This window comes from Trachurus japonicus, chromosome 5 (assembly GCF_045865225.1).
Source record: "Trachurus japonicus isolate A0001 chromosome 5, Traja_1.0".
In the NCBI taxonomy this organism is placed as follows: Eukaryota; Metazoa; Chordata; class Actinopteri; order Carangiformes; family Carangidae; genus Trachurus; species Trachurus japonicus.
In genome coordinates this window covers 24,238,971-24,259,450 of record NC_140911.1, presented here as the reverse complement: position 1 = coordinate 24,259,450, position 20,480 = coordinate 24,238,971, and the positions used below count along the sequence as shown (strand labels likewise).

Genomic DNA, 20,480 nt, shown 5'->3' with positions numbered 1-20,480 from the left:
GCTACACACACGCTGCACAGTGTTGGGATACTGGGGGTGGGGCAGTGGGTCAACTGATTTCTCACCCCTGAACAACTCAACCTGGCTGGGGTCTGTTCTGCAGAGTCACACCCACTGTCTGCTGATCCGTTCACTGCATAAACTTAGCTGGAGAAAGTAAATATAGTAACGGGTGTCAGATCCCCCGTGACCCCTTGAAGCCAGAGCGCTGTAGAGAGTCGGCTGAAACAGGAACGTCTGGTCCTCACATGAAGCTCGACTGCTTTACCGCTGCCGACCAGACGAGCTGATCTGGAGTCAGAATCAGAGCGTCTCTGCTGTTAAACACCGAGTACCGTGGTTTTGTTGACGTAACCTGTGCAGACATACAGCTCTGGTTTCAGGCTCAGGTCAGAGATCTCTGTAACCACTCGCCTTCACCAGCAACAACAACAGATTGAATCTGAATCTTCAGGGAGTCCACAGCTGAGCAGAGGCAACCAAAACAACAAGCGAACGCTAAACAGCAAGGTAACTAAGTGTGGTGACGTCTGTCAGTTTCCTTCAAAATACATGTACCACTGAATATTTACACTAACACTCCAGCAGACAGACTGCAGCATGTATCAAAATGTTATGATAGAGACATGATGACATGCAGCAAATGATCCTCAGCTGAAAATGAATTATTGATGTCTATGATCAAATCCACTGCTTTAGACAAAAATACCTTTTTAAAAAAGTCTGTTAAAGTTGGGGCAGTTATGGGGAAAAACTTAACAGTACTATTTCCACACTGTACACACAGCCTGTGTGGACGACATGGAGTTTCAGCAGTTTGGGTTTGAAGAGGAGGATGATGAAGATGATGCAGCCATTCAGTTCATGATTGAGCAGAGTCTGCTGGAGAGCAACAAGCAGAGGGAAACTCACAAAGAATCAAGAGCGCCTCCTAACAACCCTGAGCTCTGCACAGACAGCAGCCGGATCTTCACCGCTGTGAGAGGAGGTGAGGAGGGACGACGCCAAGCTCCGGCTGCAATTCACCTTCTAAATCATATTTTATAACCTCTGGAAGCATAAAATGACTGTTTTGCTTGTTGACTGTATCAAATTTAATGATCAGTTGATGTGTTGACTGTGTTTGTGCTGCCCCCAAGTGGTGAAAAAAAACATTTTCAGCAGACTGAGTCTAAACTCTGTCTGCATGACTCCAGCTCCAGCAGAGTGACAGGATAAGGGATGAGGATCAATGTCAGGGAAAGTGGAAATGTGCCTCAAACGACTGAGCCAGTCCAAACACCCCAACCCAAAAAGAGCTGATATGTTTTTATTTACGCCTCAGTGTGTGTAATTCTAGAGGAAAGAAGGGAGAAAAACAAGTGACTTTAGTTACAAACTGAACAGGTCTTCAGGATTTGTGCCTTATTTGGTCTCTTGCAGGTGGCAGCACTTTACACTGACCATGTTATTGAATTTGAATGTGGCAGATGTGAAGCAGGGATGGCCTGACACCATGTTATCCGACACCCAAAATCTGTACACTACTAACACTGTAAAACACAAACTGACACACAAGTGCCACAAAACCTCTCGACTGTGTTCGCCACGCCACATCCGAACCCTGAACTCTGTGTCCACGCCTCCTCTCAGGTAATGAGAAGCTCCTGAAGGATCTGTGCGTCGGACACAAAGATGTGTTTCTGCAGACAGACAGCAGAGGGTGGATTCCTCTTCACGAAGCCGCGGCTCAGAGCAACCACAACATCCTGGAGCTCACACTCAAAGGTCCACACCGTCTCTGTGCGGCTCCACTGTAACAAAAACACCCTCACTCATCACACAGACAAGATGTATGGTGATGGATGATGCACTGTGTGTCCTGTCCTCCAGCTTCGGGCCCAGAGTCGGTGAAGTGTCGGACCCTCCGTGGGCAGACTCCTCTCTTCGTGGCGGTAGAAAAAGGCCTGATAGAAAATGCTTCCTTCCTCCTCCAGCACGGATCAGAGCCGGACGCTCAGGACCAGGAGCAGGACTCAGCGCTGCTTGTAGGTAGGCTGCATCAAACCTCCTCAACCCTCCATCGGTGGGATGGAGACTGACACAGTCTTGTAAACACTAACCCCTCCCAGGGCCGTTGCTAGGAATTCTGGGCCCCCTGAAAGAATACTAAAGTGGGCCCCTACCCCCTGACTTTTCCACTTTTTTTCTTAGACTACGTACGTATTATCATTTTTTATTTAGCCTACTTTTGTTTTGATGCTAATGCAGCATTGCTATGAGTATTAGTCAGGGTCTCATGCAGAATAATTCAGTCATACAAAGATTAGACTACTGGGTTTTTTTTTTTTGGCCCTACTGGGCGCTGGGCCCCTAGAATTATCATCACCTTTCTCCCCTATACAACGGCCCTGACCCCTCCCTAACAAAGTGCAGAGTAGCTCAGGCTGTTTGCATCCGGTCTGTGTCACCTGTCACCTGTCTGACTCCGCCCCTCTGCAGCGATACGCTCAGACCGCGCTGACCTGGTGAACATGCTACTCATGCGGGGCTCCAGGGTGAACCAGGACGGCTGCCACGGGCGCTGTCCGCTCCACGAGGCGGCGCGCCTGGGCAACTCTTCGCTGGTTAAGATGCTGCTGGAGGCCGGAGCTCGGACGGACCCTCGCAGCCACTACGGCCTCACGCCGCTGGCGCTGGCGGCTCAGGGTGGACACCTGGAGGTGGTGCAGACTCTGCTGCAGAAAGGTCAGAGGGAGGAACACTGACTAAAGTCTAACGGGGTGTTCCCACCAAACGCGATGAACGCGATTGAATCGCGCGTCAAATGAAATCGCGTCGCGCTAGACGCTCCAGTTTTGACGCTGGTCCAATATGCAAAAAACGCCTCGTCGCGGCATCGCGTCGCGCGACGAGCCCGCCCAAACAACAACATTTCTCCCACTATTTCATTCTCTGGCAGAGATAACCACTCTTGCTGCACTGTCTCTGTCCCTGTAGATGGGAGAGGAACAGCGGTGTGGGTCTCTGGCTGCAGGAGGAGGAGGAGGAGACGGCTCCGTGAACTACTGTGTGACTGACCGCCTGTTGAGTGCTTTGGGACGGGGCGGCCGGCTCGCAGCGCCCGCTGGTTGAAAACAGCAGTGATAACGGGCTTTCAGGTCCGAATCTCCAAATCAGAAACGTTTGTAACAGCACCGGAAAAGCAACAGTGAAGAGCTGTGGCTTTGCAGCAGCTAATGGGGATCTGAATAATAAACTAAACTAAACCAGAAAACTTCTAATATTGTCAATAGACTCGCTCTGACTAAGCTGCCAAGGGAACACCAGTACGTCCGTACGTCAGCACGTCGGTGACGATCTCAAAGCTGATTGGCTGTCGCGGCGCGTCTTCACGCGAATTCGCCGCAAAAGTTCAATTATTTCAACTCGAGCGATGAAGCGTCATCGCGCCGGGCGACGCGATGGAGGCGATTTTTCGCGGCCAACGCGTCCATCGCGCCGCGCTATCGCGTCCATCGCATCGCCCGGCGCGATGACGCGACTAATCGCGTGTTTGCATTGACTTTACATGTAATCTCGACGCGCGATGAAGCGTCATCGCGTTTGGTGGGAACACCCCGTAAGGAAAACAGAGATGGCAAGTTGGAGTCTGGGTGGTTAATTAATAGTTAGTTACTAAAGAGTCAGTCAGTCACCAACGCTGAGCCAAGCAGCGTCTAGCAGTATAGGATCCCCATGTTTGCAGTGTCTGTACTTGTACTTGTTAGTCTTTGTTTTTGTTTTTGGTGTCTTTCAGTTGGATACTTTCCTGTTGTTTTATATTGTCTTGTTATAGCTTGTTTGTTTTTTTGTTTTTAGTTTTTAGTTTTTAGTTTGTCCTCTCTTATGTTGGTGATGTTGAGGGTTTGTATGTTACTGCCACCTGATTATTTGTGACATTTTTTTCTTAAAAAGAAAAAACGAGAAAAAGGAGTAAAAAGTAAAACATTTATGAGAAAGAAGAAAAAAAGGTCCCCACTAGGTCAGTTTAATAATATGCAAGCTGCCAGGGAGGGCTGGTGTCACATTCACGCACCAAGATGTAAAAATCTTGATACAAAAAAACCTTATAAAAATAAAAAATTGCATGAATCTCATAAAGAGCTCACATCTCTGGTGGTGTTGAACTATGAGAAGGCAAAATGCAGGGAAAAAATAAATAAATACATACAAGTTTATTTATTCACTTACATAGCTCTGTGCGTGCGCTGCTGTGTTGCTCTGCAGGTGCCGACGTCCTGTCTGAGGCTCAGGACGAGGCGTCCATCCTGTACGAGGCGTCTGCATCTGGAGACCCGGCCGTCATCAGTCTGCTGCTGGAATACGGCGCCGACGCCAACGCTGCCAAACGCACCGGACATATGCCGATCCACCGCGTGGCGCACCGAGGACACCTGGAGTACATGTTCCATCAATCAATCAATCAATCAATCAATCAATCAATTGAACCTTATCTGTCTAATTTCTTTACTATAGGCTTGTGCAAATGATATTCAGTTGCATGTGCTCCGCCCTCATGGAAGCACAAGAATCAATCAAGTAAATCATTTTTTGTGGTCCCGCCTTACACTCTGTGTGTGTGTGTGTGTGTGTGTGTGTGTGTTCTTCAGAGCTCTGAACCTGCTGATTCCAGTAACTTCGAGGGGAGACGTCAACGACAGCGGGATGAGTCCTCTCCACTCGGCTGCTGCAGGAGGACACATACATTGCCTCAAGGTGTGTGTGTGTGTGTGTGTGTGTGTGTGTAGCAGTCAATAAAGATCTGTGTCATTTCAATGTGACACCTCTGACTCCCATCAGGCCTTGCTGAAATCTGGTTATGACCCCAACTACATGCTCCACCCCTGGGTTCGCCGTAGCTACGACGACGAGAGGAAGTCAGCGCTCTTCTTCGCCGTCTCCAATAACGACGTTCAATCAGCCAAACTGCTGCTGGAGTCTGGAGCGATGCCCAACCAGGACCCCGTCAAATGTCTGCAGGTATGAGTGTGTGTGAGTGTGTGTGTGTGTGTGTGTGTTGTAGTAGTGACGGTGCAGCGGCGAGGACTGACCACATCAGACAACGTGCTGGACCAACTCGCCGGGACGACGGTCTGACTGTGACTCACTGTCAACGCAGTAACAGCACGGCAGCTTCTGTGTGTCTGTAGCTGATCCGCTGTCTGCCTCTGTAAGGTCGCACTACGTCTGGGCAACTACGAGCTGATCGACCTGCTGCTGAGGTCTGGAGCCAACGTGAACTATTACTGCCGAGTGAACACGACCCACTTCCCCTCGGCGCTGCAGTACGCCTTCAAAGACGAGGTACGCTGCTGCTGAAACCTGTTACTGGTACTTCAACAGCTCTGGGTTTATGTTCTTATGCACTTTGAAAGTCTTTGATCTAATCTGGCCTGTCGTGTGTGTGTGTGTGTTTGTGTGTGTGTGTGTGATAGGTGGTTCTAAGGATGCTGTGTAACTATGGTTACGACGTGGCCCGCTGCTTCGACTGTCCCTACGGCGGCAATGCCCACATCCCTGGAGACTACGAGGGCTGGACCGACAGTGTGATCAAAGACACGATGGTAATGAACGGGGTTGGTCCAGACTGGGAGTGGGCTCACACTGGGGTGCACCACCTGTAGCCTCACCTGTGCATCATCATCACCGTGGAGACCAGGTTTGTCTCTGAGCTCTGCGTCTGTGTGTCGGTGCAGTTCTGCGAGGTGATCACCGTCTCCTGGCTGAGGCACCTCTCCGGGCACATGGTCCGGACCCTGCTGGACTACGTGGACCACGTGACCTTGTGTTCAAAGCTGAAGGCGGCGGTGATGGAGCAGCAGCAGTGGCCCGACATCTGCAGGCTGCAAGGTGAGTCAATTCAACCTTTATTGATCCCTGAGGGCAGGGGTGCAGATCCGATGTCAGGATTGGGGGGGGACACAAAAGTGATTTTGTTTTTGTTTTTTTTGCCCATATGCAGCTCATAACATGCCACCATAAATCACAACTTAGAGGCTCACCATATCATTCAAAAAGTACTGCACAGGGAATTATTTATTGTGCTTACCTTTCTTGCTTATTTGTCCTAAACAGCCAACAGCGTGAATCACTGCTGTTATATTAGTAAATTATAATTTTAAGGGTCTCTGACATGTAATGTCTACTCACATTCTTATCTTTCGCCTCCCTCCGACCTTCCCAGATCCCCAATTCTTCTCACCATCTTCCTTATCTCCCAGTGTATGGAACTACTTTATGCATGATTAATTGATATGGAGGAATATCAAAATATGAATCATAAGATTGAGGGGGGCGTTTTTTTATTTATTTAAAGCCTGCTGATGTCATTAGTGTCTGTGTAAGAAACTACCCATTCATTTAAACATCATAGTGAAGGAGACCAGAGATTTCTTTGTTCCACCATTTCAATCATTTCTTTTTAGATGTTAATCTAAAATGTGAAGAATGTGAAGTCTGAAAATACATTTATTCAATTTGGAATAATTTAGGGTATTTTTATTGGGGGGGACAATTCATGTTTTTCATAAATTGGGGGGGACATGTCCCCCCCGTCCCCCCCGGGATCTGCACCCATGCCTGAGGGAGACAACAAGTGACAGAAACAAGAACTGATCTTCATTCACTCCTATTTCTTCTGCAGAGAACGCTCGCAGCCTGCGGCACCTCTGCCGGCTGAGGATTCGTCGCTGTCTCGGTCGCCTTCGTCTGCGTTCGCCCACCTTCATGAGTTTCCTGCCGTTGCCGGGGCGACTGAAGGATTACATCCGGTACCGGGAGTATGACCTGTACGGCCAGCAGAGCAGCACGCCGGGCTGATGCAGGCGAGAGGAAACAAAACCCACAGAGACAGCAGCTCAGTACAAAGTAAAATCCACAGACTCTGGAGTCACTGTTTCACTTTCTGAACTTATTTTCACAAAAATACACACATTTAACAGTAGGAGCAACAGAAAATGCATTATTTGTTTTTCATTTTATTGTATTTTTCTATCAAATGTTTCATGACCCTCACAGAAGAAGGCCTGTCCCAATTATGACATAATTGCCTGATTGCAATTATTTGAGCTGACTGCAATCATTTATCATAATCGTTAAAGTCGTTTCCATTCATTCGTATAAAAACACCTGGAGGAAACTGACCAATATGTCATATTTCCATCACTGTTTCCTTGTTGTTTTCCACCGTTTGAGGTTTGAATGGTACTCTTTTAATGACATCATCACGTTGCACCCTCACCCTCTTCTGCTGTGGTTTAATTGCACATGAGTGGAGTGCATGGATCTATTATAAGAATATAAGAATATAATACATCCATGGTGGAGTGTCACAAACTGTTGACGATTGCATTTTGATGAGCATATTGACCTAAGCAAAATGGATTTAGTTGCAAAACCTAAAGGTAAACAGAAATGCAATTTTTATTTATATGTTCCAATGTTTAATGCCAATAAATAGCTCTTCTTCATGAGGTGTATGTGTATTATTTATAACTATGTTTAAGCTTATACTAATGTCATAAAATGATCAGAAAAAGACAATTCAGTTGTTAATCACAATTATTTGTAAATTTCATGATTGTGACAGCCCTATGTAGAGCAGTGTGTTATTGTAAAATGTTATTTGTATATTTTTTTTAACAGAAAACAAAGTGTCCCAAAGTAAAACACATCAGGAATCATTTATCAAGGATATTTAAAGTCTCTTGAGAATATGACATAGAAAATGACAATAGGCTACAGTAAAAATTAAAGGATTTCAACAACATAATATGTCACTATTATGTCAGCTGTTTAATTAGTATGTGAATTGTATGTAGCAAATCTATTCTCATGTCGATGTCGGGACAAGTTACACAATAGACCTGTGTGCGTGTGTGTCCACCTCCGGATTTACAACTCTTCAGGTAAACCTTCACTCATAAAGACAGTATTTTAATTCAGGACACATCCCTACCTCTGACAAAAATCCTGAAATCTCTCCTCCACTGGAGATTATTATCATATCACCAGATGTTTCCAGTTAGCTTGTGCCGTCATAAAATGCACACGGACTGCCCATGGATGTGGGACTGCCCCATGTGTAGCTATGAAGTTTCTGACCTGCTACCGTCGTTGCTTTGTCTGCTACCTCAGGTGTGTGCTGAAGTATCCAGGCTTCTTTTCTTCTCATTATGTTCTGACCACCAGACGACTTTTATTCAAACATTATGTTTATTTAATTTTTTTGGGAAATACGCCTGTGTTATTACAACCGTTAATCAACATCAATAGACCTGTGACGCGGAGTGATACACGTAGTAAAAAGTCCCAGAGTTTACAAAAGATACTTGTCTGTAATAGTCTACTTGCCAACAATGAGTACCCGGAAATGTTGAGTACCCCAAAGTTTTATGTTAGAAATATATAGTATGGGTCCCCAGTATTCAGAAACTGCCGGATGCTAACTTATATATATTGGGCAATTAGCATAATTGACATAATTAGCATAAATTAGCATAATTGCCTATATGGGCAATATTTCAATAAAATTGACTTGGCTGATCTGGGCAATATTGGAGTGGTTTTAGGGGTTATTGATGATGCTGAATCCATTTCTGACATTTTCAAAATTCAAAATGGCTGTCAAAACCGGAAGTGACCAGATTTTAACTGCCAGTGGGCCGATTTTGATGGATTTTAAGCCAAATCTTAAGTTTTAGAGGATGCTGGTTGGACATATAACCAGGGTTGCCAACTTTTGGCATGGGCTGGAGTGAGATTCTGTTGGCGGGGGGGGGGGGGGGGGGTTGTCTATAATAATTATGTTTATTGTAGTTTTTCTCTCTGTCTCTCTCTCTCTGTCTCATCTCTCACACACACACACACACACACACATTATACCTGCAAACTGAGTAGGCTAGAGGTGTAATAGGTGACAAAATACGTATATCCCTCTAGGGGGGTCTGGGGGCACCCCCCCAGGAAAAAATTGTGATTTTAACATGTATTTGAAGCATTCTGGTGTACTCTGAGAAGAAAATAAAGGGAAAACACAACATTTGCTTCAGATAACAGGGGAAAAAAAGCAGCAGATCTGTGGTTCCTATCATTATATGGCTGGAGTGTATGAAACTGGTCTAGTGGGGAGCTGTGGCTTTTGGCCTGGACCAGCCTATTGACCCTATTAATATATGAAAGGACAGAACAGACATGTCCTGTGATTTTCAGTCTTCTACTACAGCCTGATGATACAAGTCAGGTCCTGAAATGTGTGTTTCTCTTCTGTAATAAACATTCTACATACCCATTCGGAGTTTGCAGGTATGGCCCACGTGCATGCATGCGCAGTTGCGCACACACGTACACACACACACACACACACACACCTGTTGCTGCGCTGTCTCTCTCTCCTCTGCTCTCTGGACTGAGCTGCCTAGCTGTAGGCTACTTTTGTGCTACCCAGTCTGCATCTTGATTTTATAGTTTTCAACGGACTGGCCCAACCAGCCCGACCGCAGGCGTCAGTTCGAGCCGCGTTCAGTCTGAAAACATAACTCGGTCAGGTCAGGTTGTGTCTCGGGCTTCGCTCTCTCCCTCTTTTTTTTGACCATCGGATTCGGACCAAGTCGGGTCCAGGCTTCAGCACCGTGCCGCTGTTGGTGGGGGGGGGGGGTAGCGGATCGACAACTCCCCGTCCTACTGTGCTGTGATCACAGGCTTGAGCAGCCGTCCAATCGACACGCGGATAAGCAACGCGCACACCAATCAGAGAGCCTATTGATGAGTGCCAAGCTTGCTTTAATTTTTTTTTTTTTTTTTTTTTGCCAAATCGCTTGATTTTGGCGTGAGAATTGTTTGAGTGGCGTGAGAGCGTGAGACAGGACCTAAAAGCGTGTGACACACGCCAGATGCGTGAGAGTTGGCAACCCTGATATAACTCATGTATTTTAAGTAATATGGGTCCCCAGCATTCAGAAACTGCCGGATGCTAACTTGTACATAGTGAACAATTAGCATAATTGACATAATTAGCATTACCATTTCTGACATTTTCAAAATTCAAAATGGCTGTCTAAACCGGAAGTGACCAGATTTTGAAATCCATCAAAATCGGCCCACTGGCGGTTAAAATCTGGTCACTTCCGGTTTAGACAGCCATTTTGAATTTTGAAAATGTCAGAAATGGATTCAGCATCATCAATAACCCCTAAAACCACTCCAATATTGCCCAGATCAGCCAAGTCAATTTTATTGAAATATTGCCCATATAGGCAATTATGCTAATTTATGCTAATTATGTCTGTTATGCTAATTGCCCAATATATATAAGTTAGCATCCGGCAGTTTCTGAATACTGGGGACCCATACTATATATTTCTAACATAAAACTTTGGGGTACTCATCATTTCCGGGTTCACAATGGGGCCCTATGGGCTGGCAAGTAGACTCTAATGTCGCTTGTCCAATCGAAATGCTTTAAACTTTCAGGAACTAACTGTTGTACAAAGACAATATTTACTGTACTATACTATACTGTATGTTTACTGTACATGTTAACTGTTAATAACTACAGGTTTTGTGATCTTTCAGCCATTACTGTAACAGCGGTCAACATAGGATCTAGCCTACAGCGGAGTGATGTAGTCAAAAGGGTCAAATAAACTAATCTGCATCAGCTTCGTGTAATGACTCACAGTAATTACAGTAGGCTACTTGGTGGGAGCTAACTCTTGTACACAAACAATTACGATACCTTAACCGTCAACATTTGACAAAGCTGTGTTCACTGCGAAAAGGTTAAGTTAACATAGTAGACATGTGGTTTGCTGGTGTGTCAACAGCTATTTTTTTCTTCTTGTTTTGTGTTTTTTTCCTTCATTGTGTGACTGGACAATAATAAAAATATAACTGGTTTGGGAAGTAGTTGGTGATGTAGCCAAAAGCAACAGGGTTTAGTCATAATTCATAATAAGCTCTTCCAACACTGTGATCAAAACGGGTCTGTAATGAATTTTACCATATTTCCCTCTGTTTGTCCTGAGTCATGTGAGTGTTCCATTCTCTGTCCATATGATTTCTCAAGACAACTGGTGGTTGTAGTAGAAAAACATTTTCCCATGAACTTTCCAACCCCTTTGATGTCAAAGGTCTTGGACCTGTTTGTGTGGTCAGGAAATCACGACACAAGCCCAAAAGCTTCTGGAAAGATTTAATCTCATTTACTGTCACTGTTCTAACAAACAGTCAGGATGATGTCAGATGCAGAAAATACTGCTAAATAACTCTGATCAATCATTGAGGCTAATATCCATGAATAAATATCACGATCTGAGAAGACACGTGGACCGTCGCCGCCTTAGACTCTGTGAAGGACTGTAACAAGACTGTTTGACGCTGTGCTGCAAACTGACTCAAACAGAAGGACGTGAACGTGCATGCAGTTCTTTACCAACTCCTTAAATGTGAAGTGAAACAAACCAAAGACTAAAAGATGGCGTCTACATCTGCTCTAACACACACACGTTCAGAAGAGCTTCCCACCAGAGCGACGACTCCACAGCAGGCAGAGGTGTTGGGCTCAGTGAGCTGACTCCGGTCTGGATCACAGACGAAACAGACTGGAGTCAGCTCAAATAATACTGCTTATAATCCTGACATTTCACACACTGTGTCTCTGATGCACTTAATTTCTTTACATTTTATACATTTATGGGGAAGAGACATGTAAAAGACAAAACATTTACCCACACCTGTGAGTAAAGGTACAATAAAAAAATAAATTATCACCTCGATAAACCAAAAATAAAATATTCATATTTGCTCTCTTGTTATTCCTGGGGTAAATAAAGTTCCTGTTGTTGTCCAGCGGGGGGCGTTGCAGCGTCGCAGCCAGCCTCTGTAGCTCCTTGAACTGTGATTGGCTGACACCGTCTAATCAGGTCTGATCAGAGGAGATAAAACGGTGACATCCTCAGTAGAGACGCCACAGCGGCTTCTGCTGACACTGACAGGATGGTGACTTCTATCTTATATATCCATAGAATATAATTACGTCTTGACACATTTGATGCAGGGCTGGGTGATAATAAAAGTTACTATTTGTCAAATTTCTGTCATCCAAACACATCACCCAGCACCAATGTAAGGAATAAGGCTCGTACTACTCTATACTTTTGTTACTGACAACAAATCCCAAGAAAAGACCAAAACCAACAACGCGTTAGCTTCTCTACCCTGTTGAACCAGCTTAATGTCACTAATATACAACACTATCCCCCCACAAAGTCCATGAAGCAGCTGATTCCCTGAGCCTCTTCAGGACCTCTCTTCGTCTCAGCTTCTACTGATTCATTCTTGACACTGAAAACAGCAAAACTGAAGACAACGATGTCGCAAATTAAAGTCACATTAGCAGCTGATCTGTGGCTTCGGATCTGGACGTCTACAGTCCCGTGACAACGACGGCCAGCTGGAAGCTGCAGAACGACTGCTGAATGGACGTTGGGGGATCATTGTTGAATGCTGCTGTTTCCAGATGTGAAGAGATCAGGAGGTTGAAGCACCAACCATGACACAGAGACAGACCACCTTGTTCCCAGTCCTATCCGATCAAATAAAGGCATGAGACCCCCAACAATAATCATAAATGGAGATGGACAGTCTCATATAAGAATATGCTGCTGCTCAGCAAATGATGTTCAAATTTAGTGCAGGACAGTGTGTGTGTGTGTGTGAGTGTGTTCATAATAATGAATGGACACAAGATCCAGTGCATCGGTGTGTCAGACTGATAGAGCTCTATGGCACAAAGGAATATAAGACCTATCAGTGTCACACACACACACACACACGCACCTGTTGTTGGTTTTGGTTTTCATGGGGTTTGTTGACAAGATGAAAATACAGAATATCACTCCACCAGATTTGGGAAACTGACACTTCCAATATTACACAGAGGATGATTTTTACAGGACACCAACTACTAACGTTTTTGAATAAGCCCCAAAAACGGACACGTAGCTTTTTTTTTTTCTTAAAAAATGATCTCTAATCTCTCCTTGAAGCCTACGTCTATAATGCGCTTTATCGCCGCTCTACTGTGGGCGATGTCGCCCTCTGCACTGCCAAAGAGTAAAGTTGCCGTCTATCGTCTCCATCTATTGCTTTAACAGATGCTTGGATGTGTTTCTGAGTGCGTTCTCAAGGTAACGCTGACAGAGTCTGTTCTCCTGTCCAGGTTTGGTTTCTGTAGAGAAAGGGGGGTGAGGAGGAGGAGTGGCGTCGGTGGTGGGGTGGGGTGGGGTGTGGTGGGGGGTTGGAGGGGGAGTCGGGGTTGAGTAATGTGAGTGTGGGCCAACTTCAGTGGGCGGTCCCTGGGATTCAGCTGATTGGTCGTTCAGAGAGGACGCTTTGTTCCAGAGACAACTGTTCCCAGGATGTGTGTGTCAGTGTGTATGTGTGTGTGTGTGCGTGTCTGCTCTCATTTGTCTATGTTTGTGAGGACCAGAGTGTTTGACCTTCACTGTGCAGACTGATGCATGTGCAGAGTTTGACACTGGATGGCTGCAGTGGGAAGTTTCAGGATCCTCTCCAGACACGTTTTAAGACACATAAAATCACTCACGCTGCGTCTGGTTTGGTTTCCTGCATAAAAAAAGAACTAAATATAGTATATATTTATATATATATATTATATATAAAAAAGGATTTTTTCCTTTACTGAAAAATCTATAATATGTGAATACGCACCACAACTGACTGTGATGTTACAAAATCGAGCTCAGATGCATCTTAAACTAAAGTTAAAGGCAAACACAGAAAAATGAATGTGAAAATGTCTGGTGTCAAACTCTGCTCACGGCAACAGTTGATACGACCGCAGCCCCTGGAGATGAAGCCTCGTCCAGTGGGCCGCTGTCCTGTCGGCTGCAGCTACAGGTGTCTGTCCGTCAGACACTATGACCCGTCGTCTGGCGATGGTTGACATCGCTGCGGTAACAGAGGAGCACCTGTCTGAATGTGTCTGGACAACATCTGTATTGGAGCAGGATCCTGAGGTCAGGACCGAGCTCGGTGAGTACTGGGGGTCGTCACGGTGACGGTTAGAGTAGAGGCATTAAGTCACGGAGGGTCCTCACAAACATAGACGTACAAGAGTGTGTGTGTTGTGTTGTGCAGAGGTTTTCCATTTCAGCTCCACTGTCCCACCTCCTGCCTGTTGCCATAGTAACCACTCGACTGTAGAATGGCCATGTTTCCATGACGACGTCCTGGACAACCCTGTTCCACATTTACAGTCGATGCAGCTCAGCAACACGATCTAAACTACTGCACAACAAGATGTGTGTGTGTTGGTGTGTGTGTGTGTGTTCGGAGCTACGGCAGGTTGTCGTCCCGCAGGCTCTCCAGGATCCGGACCAGGCTCTCCAGTCCGAACACGTAGCCCCGGTCCGGCCCGTCGTGCACCGCCGTGTCGCCACGGAAACCCTTAAAGGTGGAGTGGGCAAAGTCAATCATACGAACGTCCACCAGGGGGGGCTCCTTGGGCGGAGGGGCTGGAGGAGGGGGGAAGGAAATTAAACTGGGAGAGGAGGGGGAGGAGGAGTCTGAGAGGGAGTGAGGCGAGGGGGGAGGGGGGAGGAAAGAGTGGCAGTCTGACTTGGTGGGCGGGGCCTGAGGAGGGGGGCGAGGGGGGGCAGTGGGTGGAGCCATTAGTCCAGGTCCCTGAGAGGACAGCGACCCCGGGTCTGGGCTTTGGCTCATGTCCGTTTCACAGGGAGCGCCGGGGGCGGGAGGAGCGAGGGGCCCGGGGCCGCAGTGGGACTCTGCAGGGGCCGCGGGCGTCTTCTGTTGCCAGGCTGCGTGCTGCCCGGAGCCGAGGCCTGAGGGGCCTTCAGGTTCCTGCGGACACAGTCAGACACAGCGTAAGTCCTGGAGGAAAACTCTGTGTATTAGTCACACTTTCTTTCATCTAAAAAGTTGGGTGCGGGTTACACACTGGCGCGACCAAGGTAAATTTCAACCCTGTTTATACCTGGTACACTCGGTCTCTCTCTAACGCGCAGGCGCGCACACACGCGTGCACGCTCTGTTGCGCTAAATGTACAGTATTCAAATTACCCCGCGATCTCTATTTTCTTTTTTTAATTTAAAATAACAAGAACGAGCTACAATGCAGCACAGAAGCTTCACGTTGTAGACTTGTGGAATAACTTGTATAACGTTTTTATTAAAAAATCGGAATAGAAAACCTTGTTTTCCCAGTTTGAGACCCTCAAAAATAGACTGCAACTTTTGTTCTGAATTTTACGGTTTAAGTCCTGGTTGGTGCTGAGGCCGACTCACCTTTCCCTCATAGATGATGAGCAGCGAGGAAGAGTAGAAGCGGTAGGACGCCTGCCGCTCCAGCACCGCCTTCAGGCTGCGAAGCTTATTCAGGATCGGCTCAAAGAGGTCCTGCCTCAGGCCCTTCCCATTGTGCATGTACTGGTAGAGGGCCTGGCGGAAGCCTTCGATCGACAGGCCGCGGCCGTAGTACTTGTTCCTGCAGAGGTAGTGACCGGTGTTGAGCTGGTACACCTGCGGAGACGGGAGAAGCAACAACAGCACAAGTGTTAACTGTCGAGATAAAAGGCCATTTCATCATGTATCATCCGTTATGTCTTCTTCATGACTGTGAGTCTGGATTCGTGCTTCTACCTGCATGCCACACACTCTGACTCCCAGCGTCCCCGAAGTGCTCTGTTCACATTTCTTCATCTGTCTGGCTGCCTTCTCCTCAGAGGCGTCATCTCCGTGCTGCCTGGTTCCCATCTTCAGGTCCAGGATGCAGGGGTACGAGAAGTGGTGAACCACGTTCTCCAACAACAGAAACTCTGGTTAAAGCGCCACCGTTAAGGAGCAACAACCAACGTTTGGATGCACACACATCATGTATTCAACAGGATTCACTTCCTGAGTAAGAAGTAAAGCAAGTTTGCCAGAAACCAAATATTGTTTTTAGGCTGTGAGTCGACAGCCGCCCTGCTGAATATGACTGGGACAGATGGACTTTGTTGAGGACAGAGATCATTGCTTATTCCTCAGCTGTGTTTTCCTGGCAGCTGCAGTCGGCTCTTTGAAGCTGAAGATCAAAACATAACCTTTAACCTGATCACCTCCGACACATCAAACCCTCACTCTTGTCCCTACGGTCTCAGTCATATGTACATTCAGTGTCTCTCACTGCTCAGGTTATTACTCCACCAGCACCAGAGTTAGAACAGGCTGTACAGTTTTACATCACGTCTACAGCCTCATTCATTCACCTGCCCATGATTTGCCTTGATTATCTCTATTTAATCAAACTTTACCCGACAAATCTTCGCATCTCATCTCCTGTAGTGGATGACATTAGTTTTTAAGCTCTGGAAACAAGGACCGTGATTGGCTGAGGAGTGAGGAAGGATACTGAAGAGTTTGCGGTCCTTAGACTCAGATCTCATGCGGCTGAGCTGCTGTTTGTGACAGCGGAGGCTCCAGGGGTTGTGGCTGATCTTCTCCGAGGTCAAACCACTGTTCCAGTCCAACATCTGGAAGGGAACGTCTGAGTGGAGCTTTGGGTCCAACCTGGGACTCTTCAGCTCTGCAAGACTGTGAGAGAGGAGAGAGGAGGAGAGAGGAGAGAGGATATCATCTATGAAGTCCAATTTTATTCAATACACCGACTGTCCAGGTGTAAACAGCAGCTCAGGCTCACCAGAACATTTATTTATGCATTTATTAGGTCCAGACTCAGTTGTTTTCTACAGTTAATGACTTAAAATATTAACCTCCTGGTGGTGATAGAGAATAAGTCATAGGATCGTCAGTGTCAGCAGATTTCATCCTCTTCTGCATGTTATGAATGTCTGGAGAACATTTCATGGTAAATGGTTGTTGATAAACTATAGCGGAGGGCTGGTAAAATTAGATCAAAGCGGTGCAGTGCCTGACTGACACTGGTATTCATCTTTTTATTTGCAACTAATCGGGCAATAGTTTTTTCATTACTCAACAAATATCTTTAAAGGTCAGAAAAATATCCAACCAGCAATTAAAAAAGACAGACGACCACTTTAGAGTTATGTAAAAAACAACTGATCTCACTTGTCTGAGGTGTCGGTGTCGTGCGGCTCCCTCCTGTCGGGCCGCTCCTCCTTGTGGTCCGAGGAGGAGGAGGAGCGATGGAGGCTTCGGCGGGAGTGTTTCCTCCTCGGCTGCTCCCTCTCGGGGGGGTCGCGCTCCTCGTGCTCTGCAATCCCAGCATCCATGTTGCTCTCCACGTAGGGGTAGGCCACCAGGTTGATGTAGCCATCGGAGTCACCCTCGAAACAAACCAGCACCACACCTGACAGGACAGAAGGAGGACACGAAATATTAAAATACCCGGAGAGACACAGAGAAACATTAACCACCAAATCGGACCAGTGGTGGGGGAATCTCACACTCATTTAACCCGACATGCAGTTCTTTGACACGAACATCATGTTTCTTTTTGATCCAAACTCTCCTTAGCCTCAGAAAGGGCAAACAATGGTTGTAGTTTAAAGGTCGGCTCTATATTTCTTTTACTCAGTTCTTAGTAAATATGACTTGAGACAAGGGCTGATTCAAAAATGTATTTAAATATCTTTTTTAGAATTCACTTTTCCCTTTTTTTGCACATCTATACAGTATATGCACAAAGCTGTGTACATGTATGATGTTGTATTTGTGTACTGTACAGGTATGCAAGTTAGTGTTTGTAGATCGGTGAGTCAACATATAGATATAGATAGGATAGACATACTCTTCTTGATCAGTAACAACTGTACCGTCGCTCTCCATTATGTGATGTTTACACTGTGTTCTGAATTGAGAGAAGAAAAAAAAACAGCCTGTGGAAGTACTGCAGCGTTTTACGTTTTTGGGCTATCACTGACCGGGCTTTAAATAAAACTCTTGACAGTATTTACAACCAGTGGCTGTTTTTAATCAGGAAATTGAGGAGCTGTGCTGTCAGTCAACAGAAACTGATGGCACACAGGGGCCTGGCAGCATTTTACAGTTAAACACAACTGCTTGGTATGGCAACTTCAGTGTGAAGGACAAAACCAAGCCATCAAAACTTGTAAATATTGCAGGGAATGCGGGTGGCAAGCCACAAGAACAGCTCTGCAATGAGAGTGAGGCACTCAGGAAGGCCAGACAGATATCTGAGGATGACTCTCCCCCACAAAACTCTTAAGTTTGAGTTGGTCCCATCTGGCTGTTGATTCAGGGCCAAGAAATGTAAAATGTCTAATTGACATTAACTGACATGATAAAGTATAAAACAAACTCACAAATATAAGTCTGTAGATCTTTGTGTCAATATGTTTAACACTAGAGTAGATACACATGGACTCTTGAGTTGTACAGTTATATTTCTCCATCAATACATCAAGATTTAGACGTTCTAATGGATCAATTAACCAGACATGAATGTCTGCCAATGTTTGACTGAAACATTAATCAGTTATTTTTAGCTTTACTCTCTGAGTATATCATCTCGCCCCTGGCTCAACACTGTAACATTTTCCCTGATTCACTTTGCTGTCAGTTTGCTGGTGGGAAATCAACTCCACATCAAGTCCAAATTCATCTGAGCAGCAGCATCAGCGAGAGAGAGCATCGTCCCCACGGCGACTTCACCAGCTCCTCGGCACAACACAGGGATAAACTTGATCGGACCGAGTCACACAGTCTGACGATGAAACAACCTTGACGGTGTCTGGACAGCTGTTTGACTGTATTTATTCAACTGGCAGGACAATAGTAGTGGGCACCGATCCAGGGTTAAATATAGACTCCTCATCGACCACTGTTGTCATGGCGCTGGGACCCACAACACCAACAGGATGACTGGTGGGAATACAGACGTACTACTGACGTACTACTGACTGCAGATCAATGCACAGGGACGATATCATCCTGGTCTCATGTACAGTTGAAAGCTGAATGTGGGGAGGGGGTTTATGACGGTGGTCGCTTAGGTAAAGTAGCTAAAGTACATTTTTCATCTGGCTTAGCTAAAACTGTTCTATTCTCCTCCGCCTACATTTGACCTTATCTGACTTGAGGTATTATGGAATGACAAACAAGTATATATCAAGTATATCAAGTAGAAAATAATGTTGTGAAATTGCAGTCTAGATACTGAATGTGAGTCTACAGTCACGCCAACAGCTCTGTAAGGCTCTACTGCTTTGAGCTAAATGCTAATGTCAGAGTGCTAACGATGAAAACGGTGACATGTGTGACAGGTTGAAAGTTCCTTTGATTTAATATACAGAATTAATTAATCATCTACAACATCTGTTTGGAACGGCTCTGTTACATCTGGAAGGGTTTTTCATCCTACATCCTGCTCCTGAGATCTTCTCCCTCTTCATAGCCTCCTGTCAACAGGAAGTGATGTAACGTGTGTGGTGTTGGATGTCTTTAGAACATTCCTGAGGAAAATTTCATATTCATAAAACCAATTCATAAAGCTTACAATTTGAATTAAATCGAACTCTATTTTTGATCCTATACACTGTGGACAATAAATCGTATTATCTGTAAAGTCACTCCTGCTGTGAATTCAAATTGCCTACCACCGCACAAGGGATTCACAGGAAACACTGCAGTGTGTAATGTAGCGTTTCGGTTTGTAATGCTGTTATCTCATTTACATCAGGCTCACTGTTTACACTTCACTCTCCCACAGCCCCTCGGAGCTTTAAAAACTCAACTGCTACTGAAAATTTAACATTTTGATCCAGCTGCAGCTTCAAATGAAAAGTTATCAACTGATGGATATTATTCTGAAAGTATATGTCAATGACGTAAGTGAGAGTTTGTCCAGTCTGTGTCATTTCTGGTATTTTCTATTATTACATTACTGAAGAGAGAAGTGGAGCTGGAGGAAAACAGCCCGTTCTATTTCTGATAATGTCGCTTGTTGTTCGCTTTTGTTTTTAAACACACTTTCTGTTGCCTTCAGTGACAATAGGTGTCACCAAAAAAAAACAAGTGAAATCTATGACTACCTCTATGAATCTCTAGAGCTGTTTTCACTTCGACTACGTCCACCCTGCTATGTTTTTGTTAAAAACACATCCATTTTGCTATGCTTGCAACACGTAGCGTTACGGAGAGTTTTGAAAATGCTGCTGGCTCTGTTTTATTTTAAAAACTCCAGGTCTGTCCATTGAACACGACGCCCACGGTCACTTCCTGATTAGGTATCATTAGCCTCGACTACCAGTGGTGATTACAACATTGACAATGAAATACTGGTGTAACTGGCCTTGTTGTCTTTACTAGCAGCTGTTGAGGTACATGTTGCATATGAATTCTTACTGTCTTTGCTGTTCCTCTTTGTACGTAGTATGTTTTTTAATTACAATTAATCAACTGCAAACCAGACAGTTTATTTCCTGTTTATACAGGCT

At 45.5% G+C, this 20,480-nt stretch overlaps 2 protein-coding genes and 1 long non-coding RNA gene across 5 annotated transcripts in view; 1 reads left to right on the top strand and 2 right to left on the bottom strand.

The window, feature by feature from the left end:
- The first annotated feature begins 224 nt into the window (after positions 1 to 224).
- asb14a (ankyrin repeat and SOCS box containing 14a) lies at positions 225 to 7,459 on the top strand. Its single transcript, XM_085776893.1, has 12 exons — positions 225 to 510; positions 788 to 988; positions 1,633 to 1,767; positions 1,873 to 2,031; positions 2,482 to 2,727; positions 4,249 to 4,420; positions 4,632 to 4,737; positions 4,822 to 5,001; positions 5,197 to 5,325; positions 5,457 to 5,585; positions 5,718 to 5,871; positions 6,665 to 7,459. The coding sequence occupies exons 2-12, from the start codon at positions 802 to 804 to the stop codon at positions 6,838 to 6,840; spliced, it is 1,773 nt and encodes a 590-aa protein (XP_085633019.1). The 5' UTR covers positions 225 to 510; positions 788 to 801; the 3' UTR covers positions 6,841 to 7,459.
- LOC146987630 (uncharacterized) lies at positions 5,762 to 8,308 on the bottom strand. Its single transcript, XR_015035851.1, has 3 exons — positions 8,153 to 8,308; positions 6,744 to 6,836; positions 5,762 to 5,898 (listed from the first exon to the last, which is right to left on the bottom strand). It is a non-coding gene; the product is annotated as an uncharacterized LOC146987630 (long non-coding RNA).
- A 2,887-nt stretch (positions 8,309 to 11,195) lies between these two features.
- ip6k1 (inositol hexakisphosphate kinase 1) overlaps positions 11,196 to 20,480 on the bottom strand; it is a 36,008-nt gene continuing 26,723 nt past the window's right edge. For 2 of the 3 annotated variants that reach the window (XM_085776884.1, XM_085776885.1), the window contains exons 5-9: positions 17,131 to 17,371; positions 16,454 to 16,635; positions 15,703 to 15,878; positions 15,349 to 15,582; positions 11,196 to 14,904 (exon numbers count right to left, since the gene is read on the bottom strand). In XM_085776884.1, coding sequence (XP_085633010.1) covers positions 14,380 to 14,904; positions 15,349 to 15,582; positions 15,703 to 15,878; positions 16,454 to 16,635; positions 17,131 to 17,371 — 1,358 coding nt within the window. In that variant the 3' untranslated portion in view covers positions 11,196 to 14,379. The remainder of the gene's footprint in view (positions 14,905 to 15,348; positions 15,583 to 15,702; positions 15,879 to 16,453; positions 16,636 to 17,130; positions 17,372 to 20,480) is intronic. The other variant, XR_015035849.1, reaches the window with a different exon arrangement.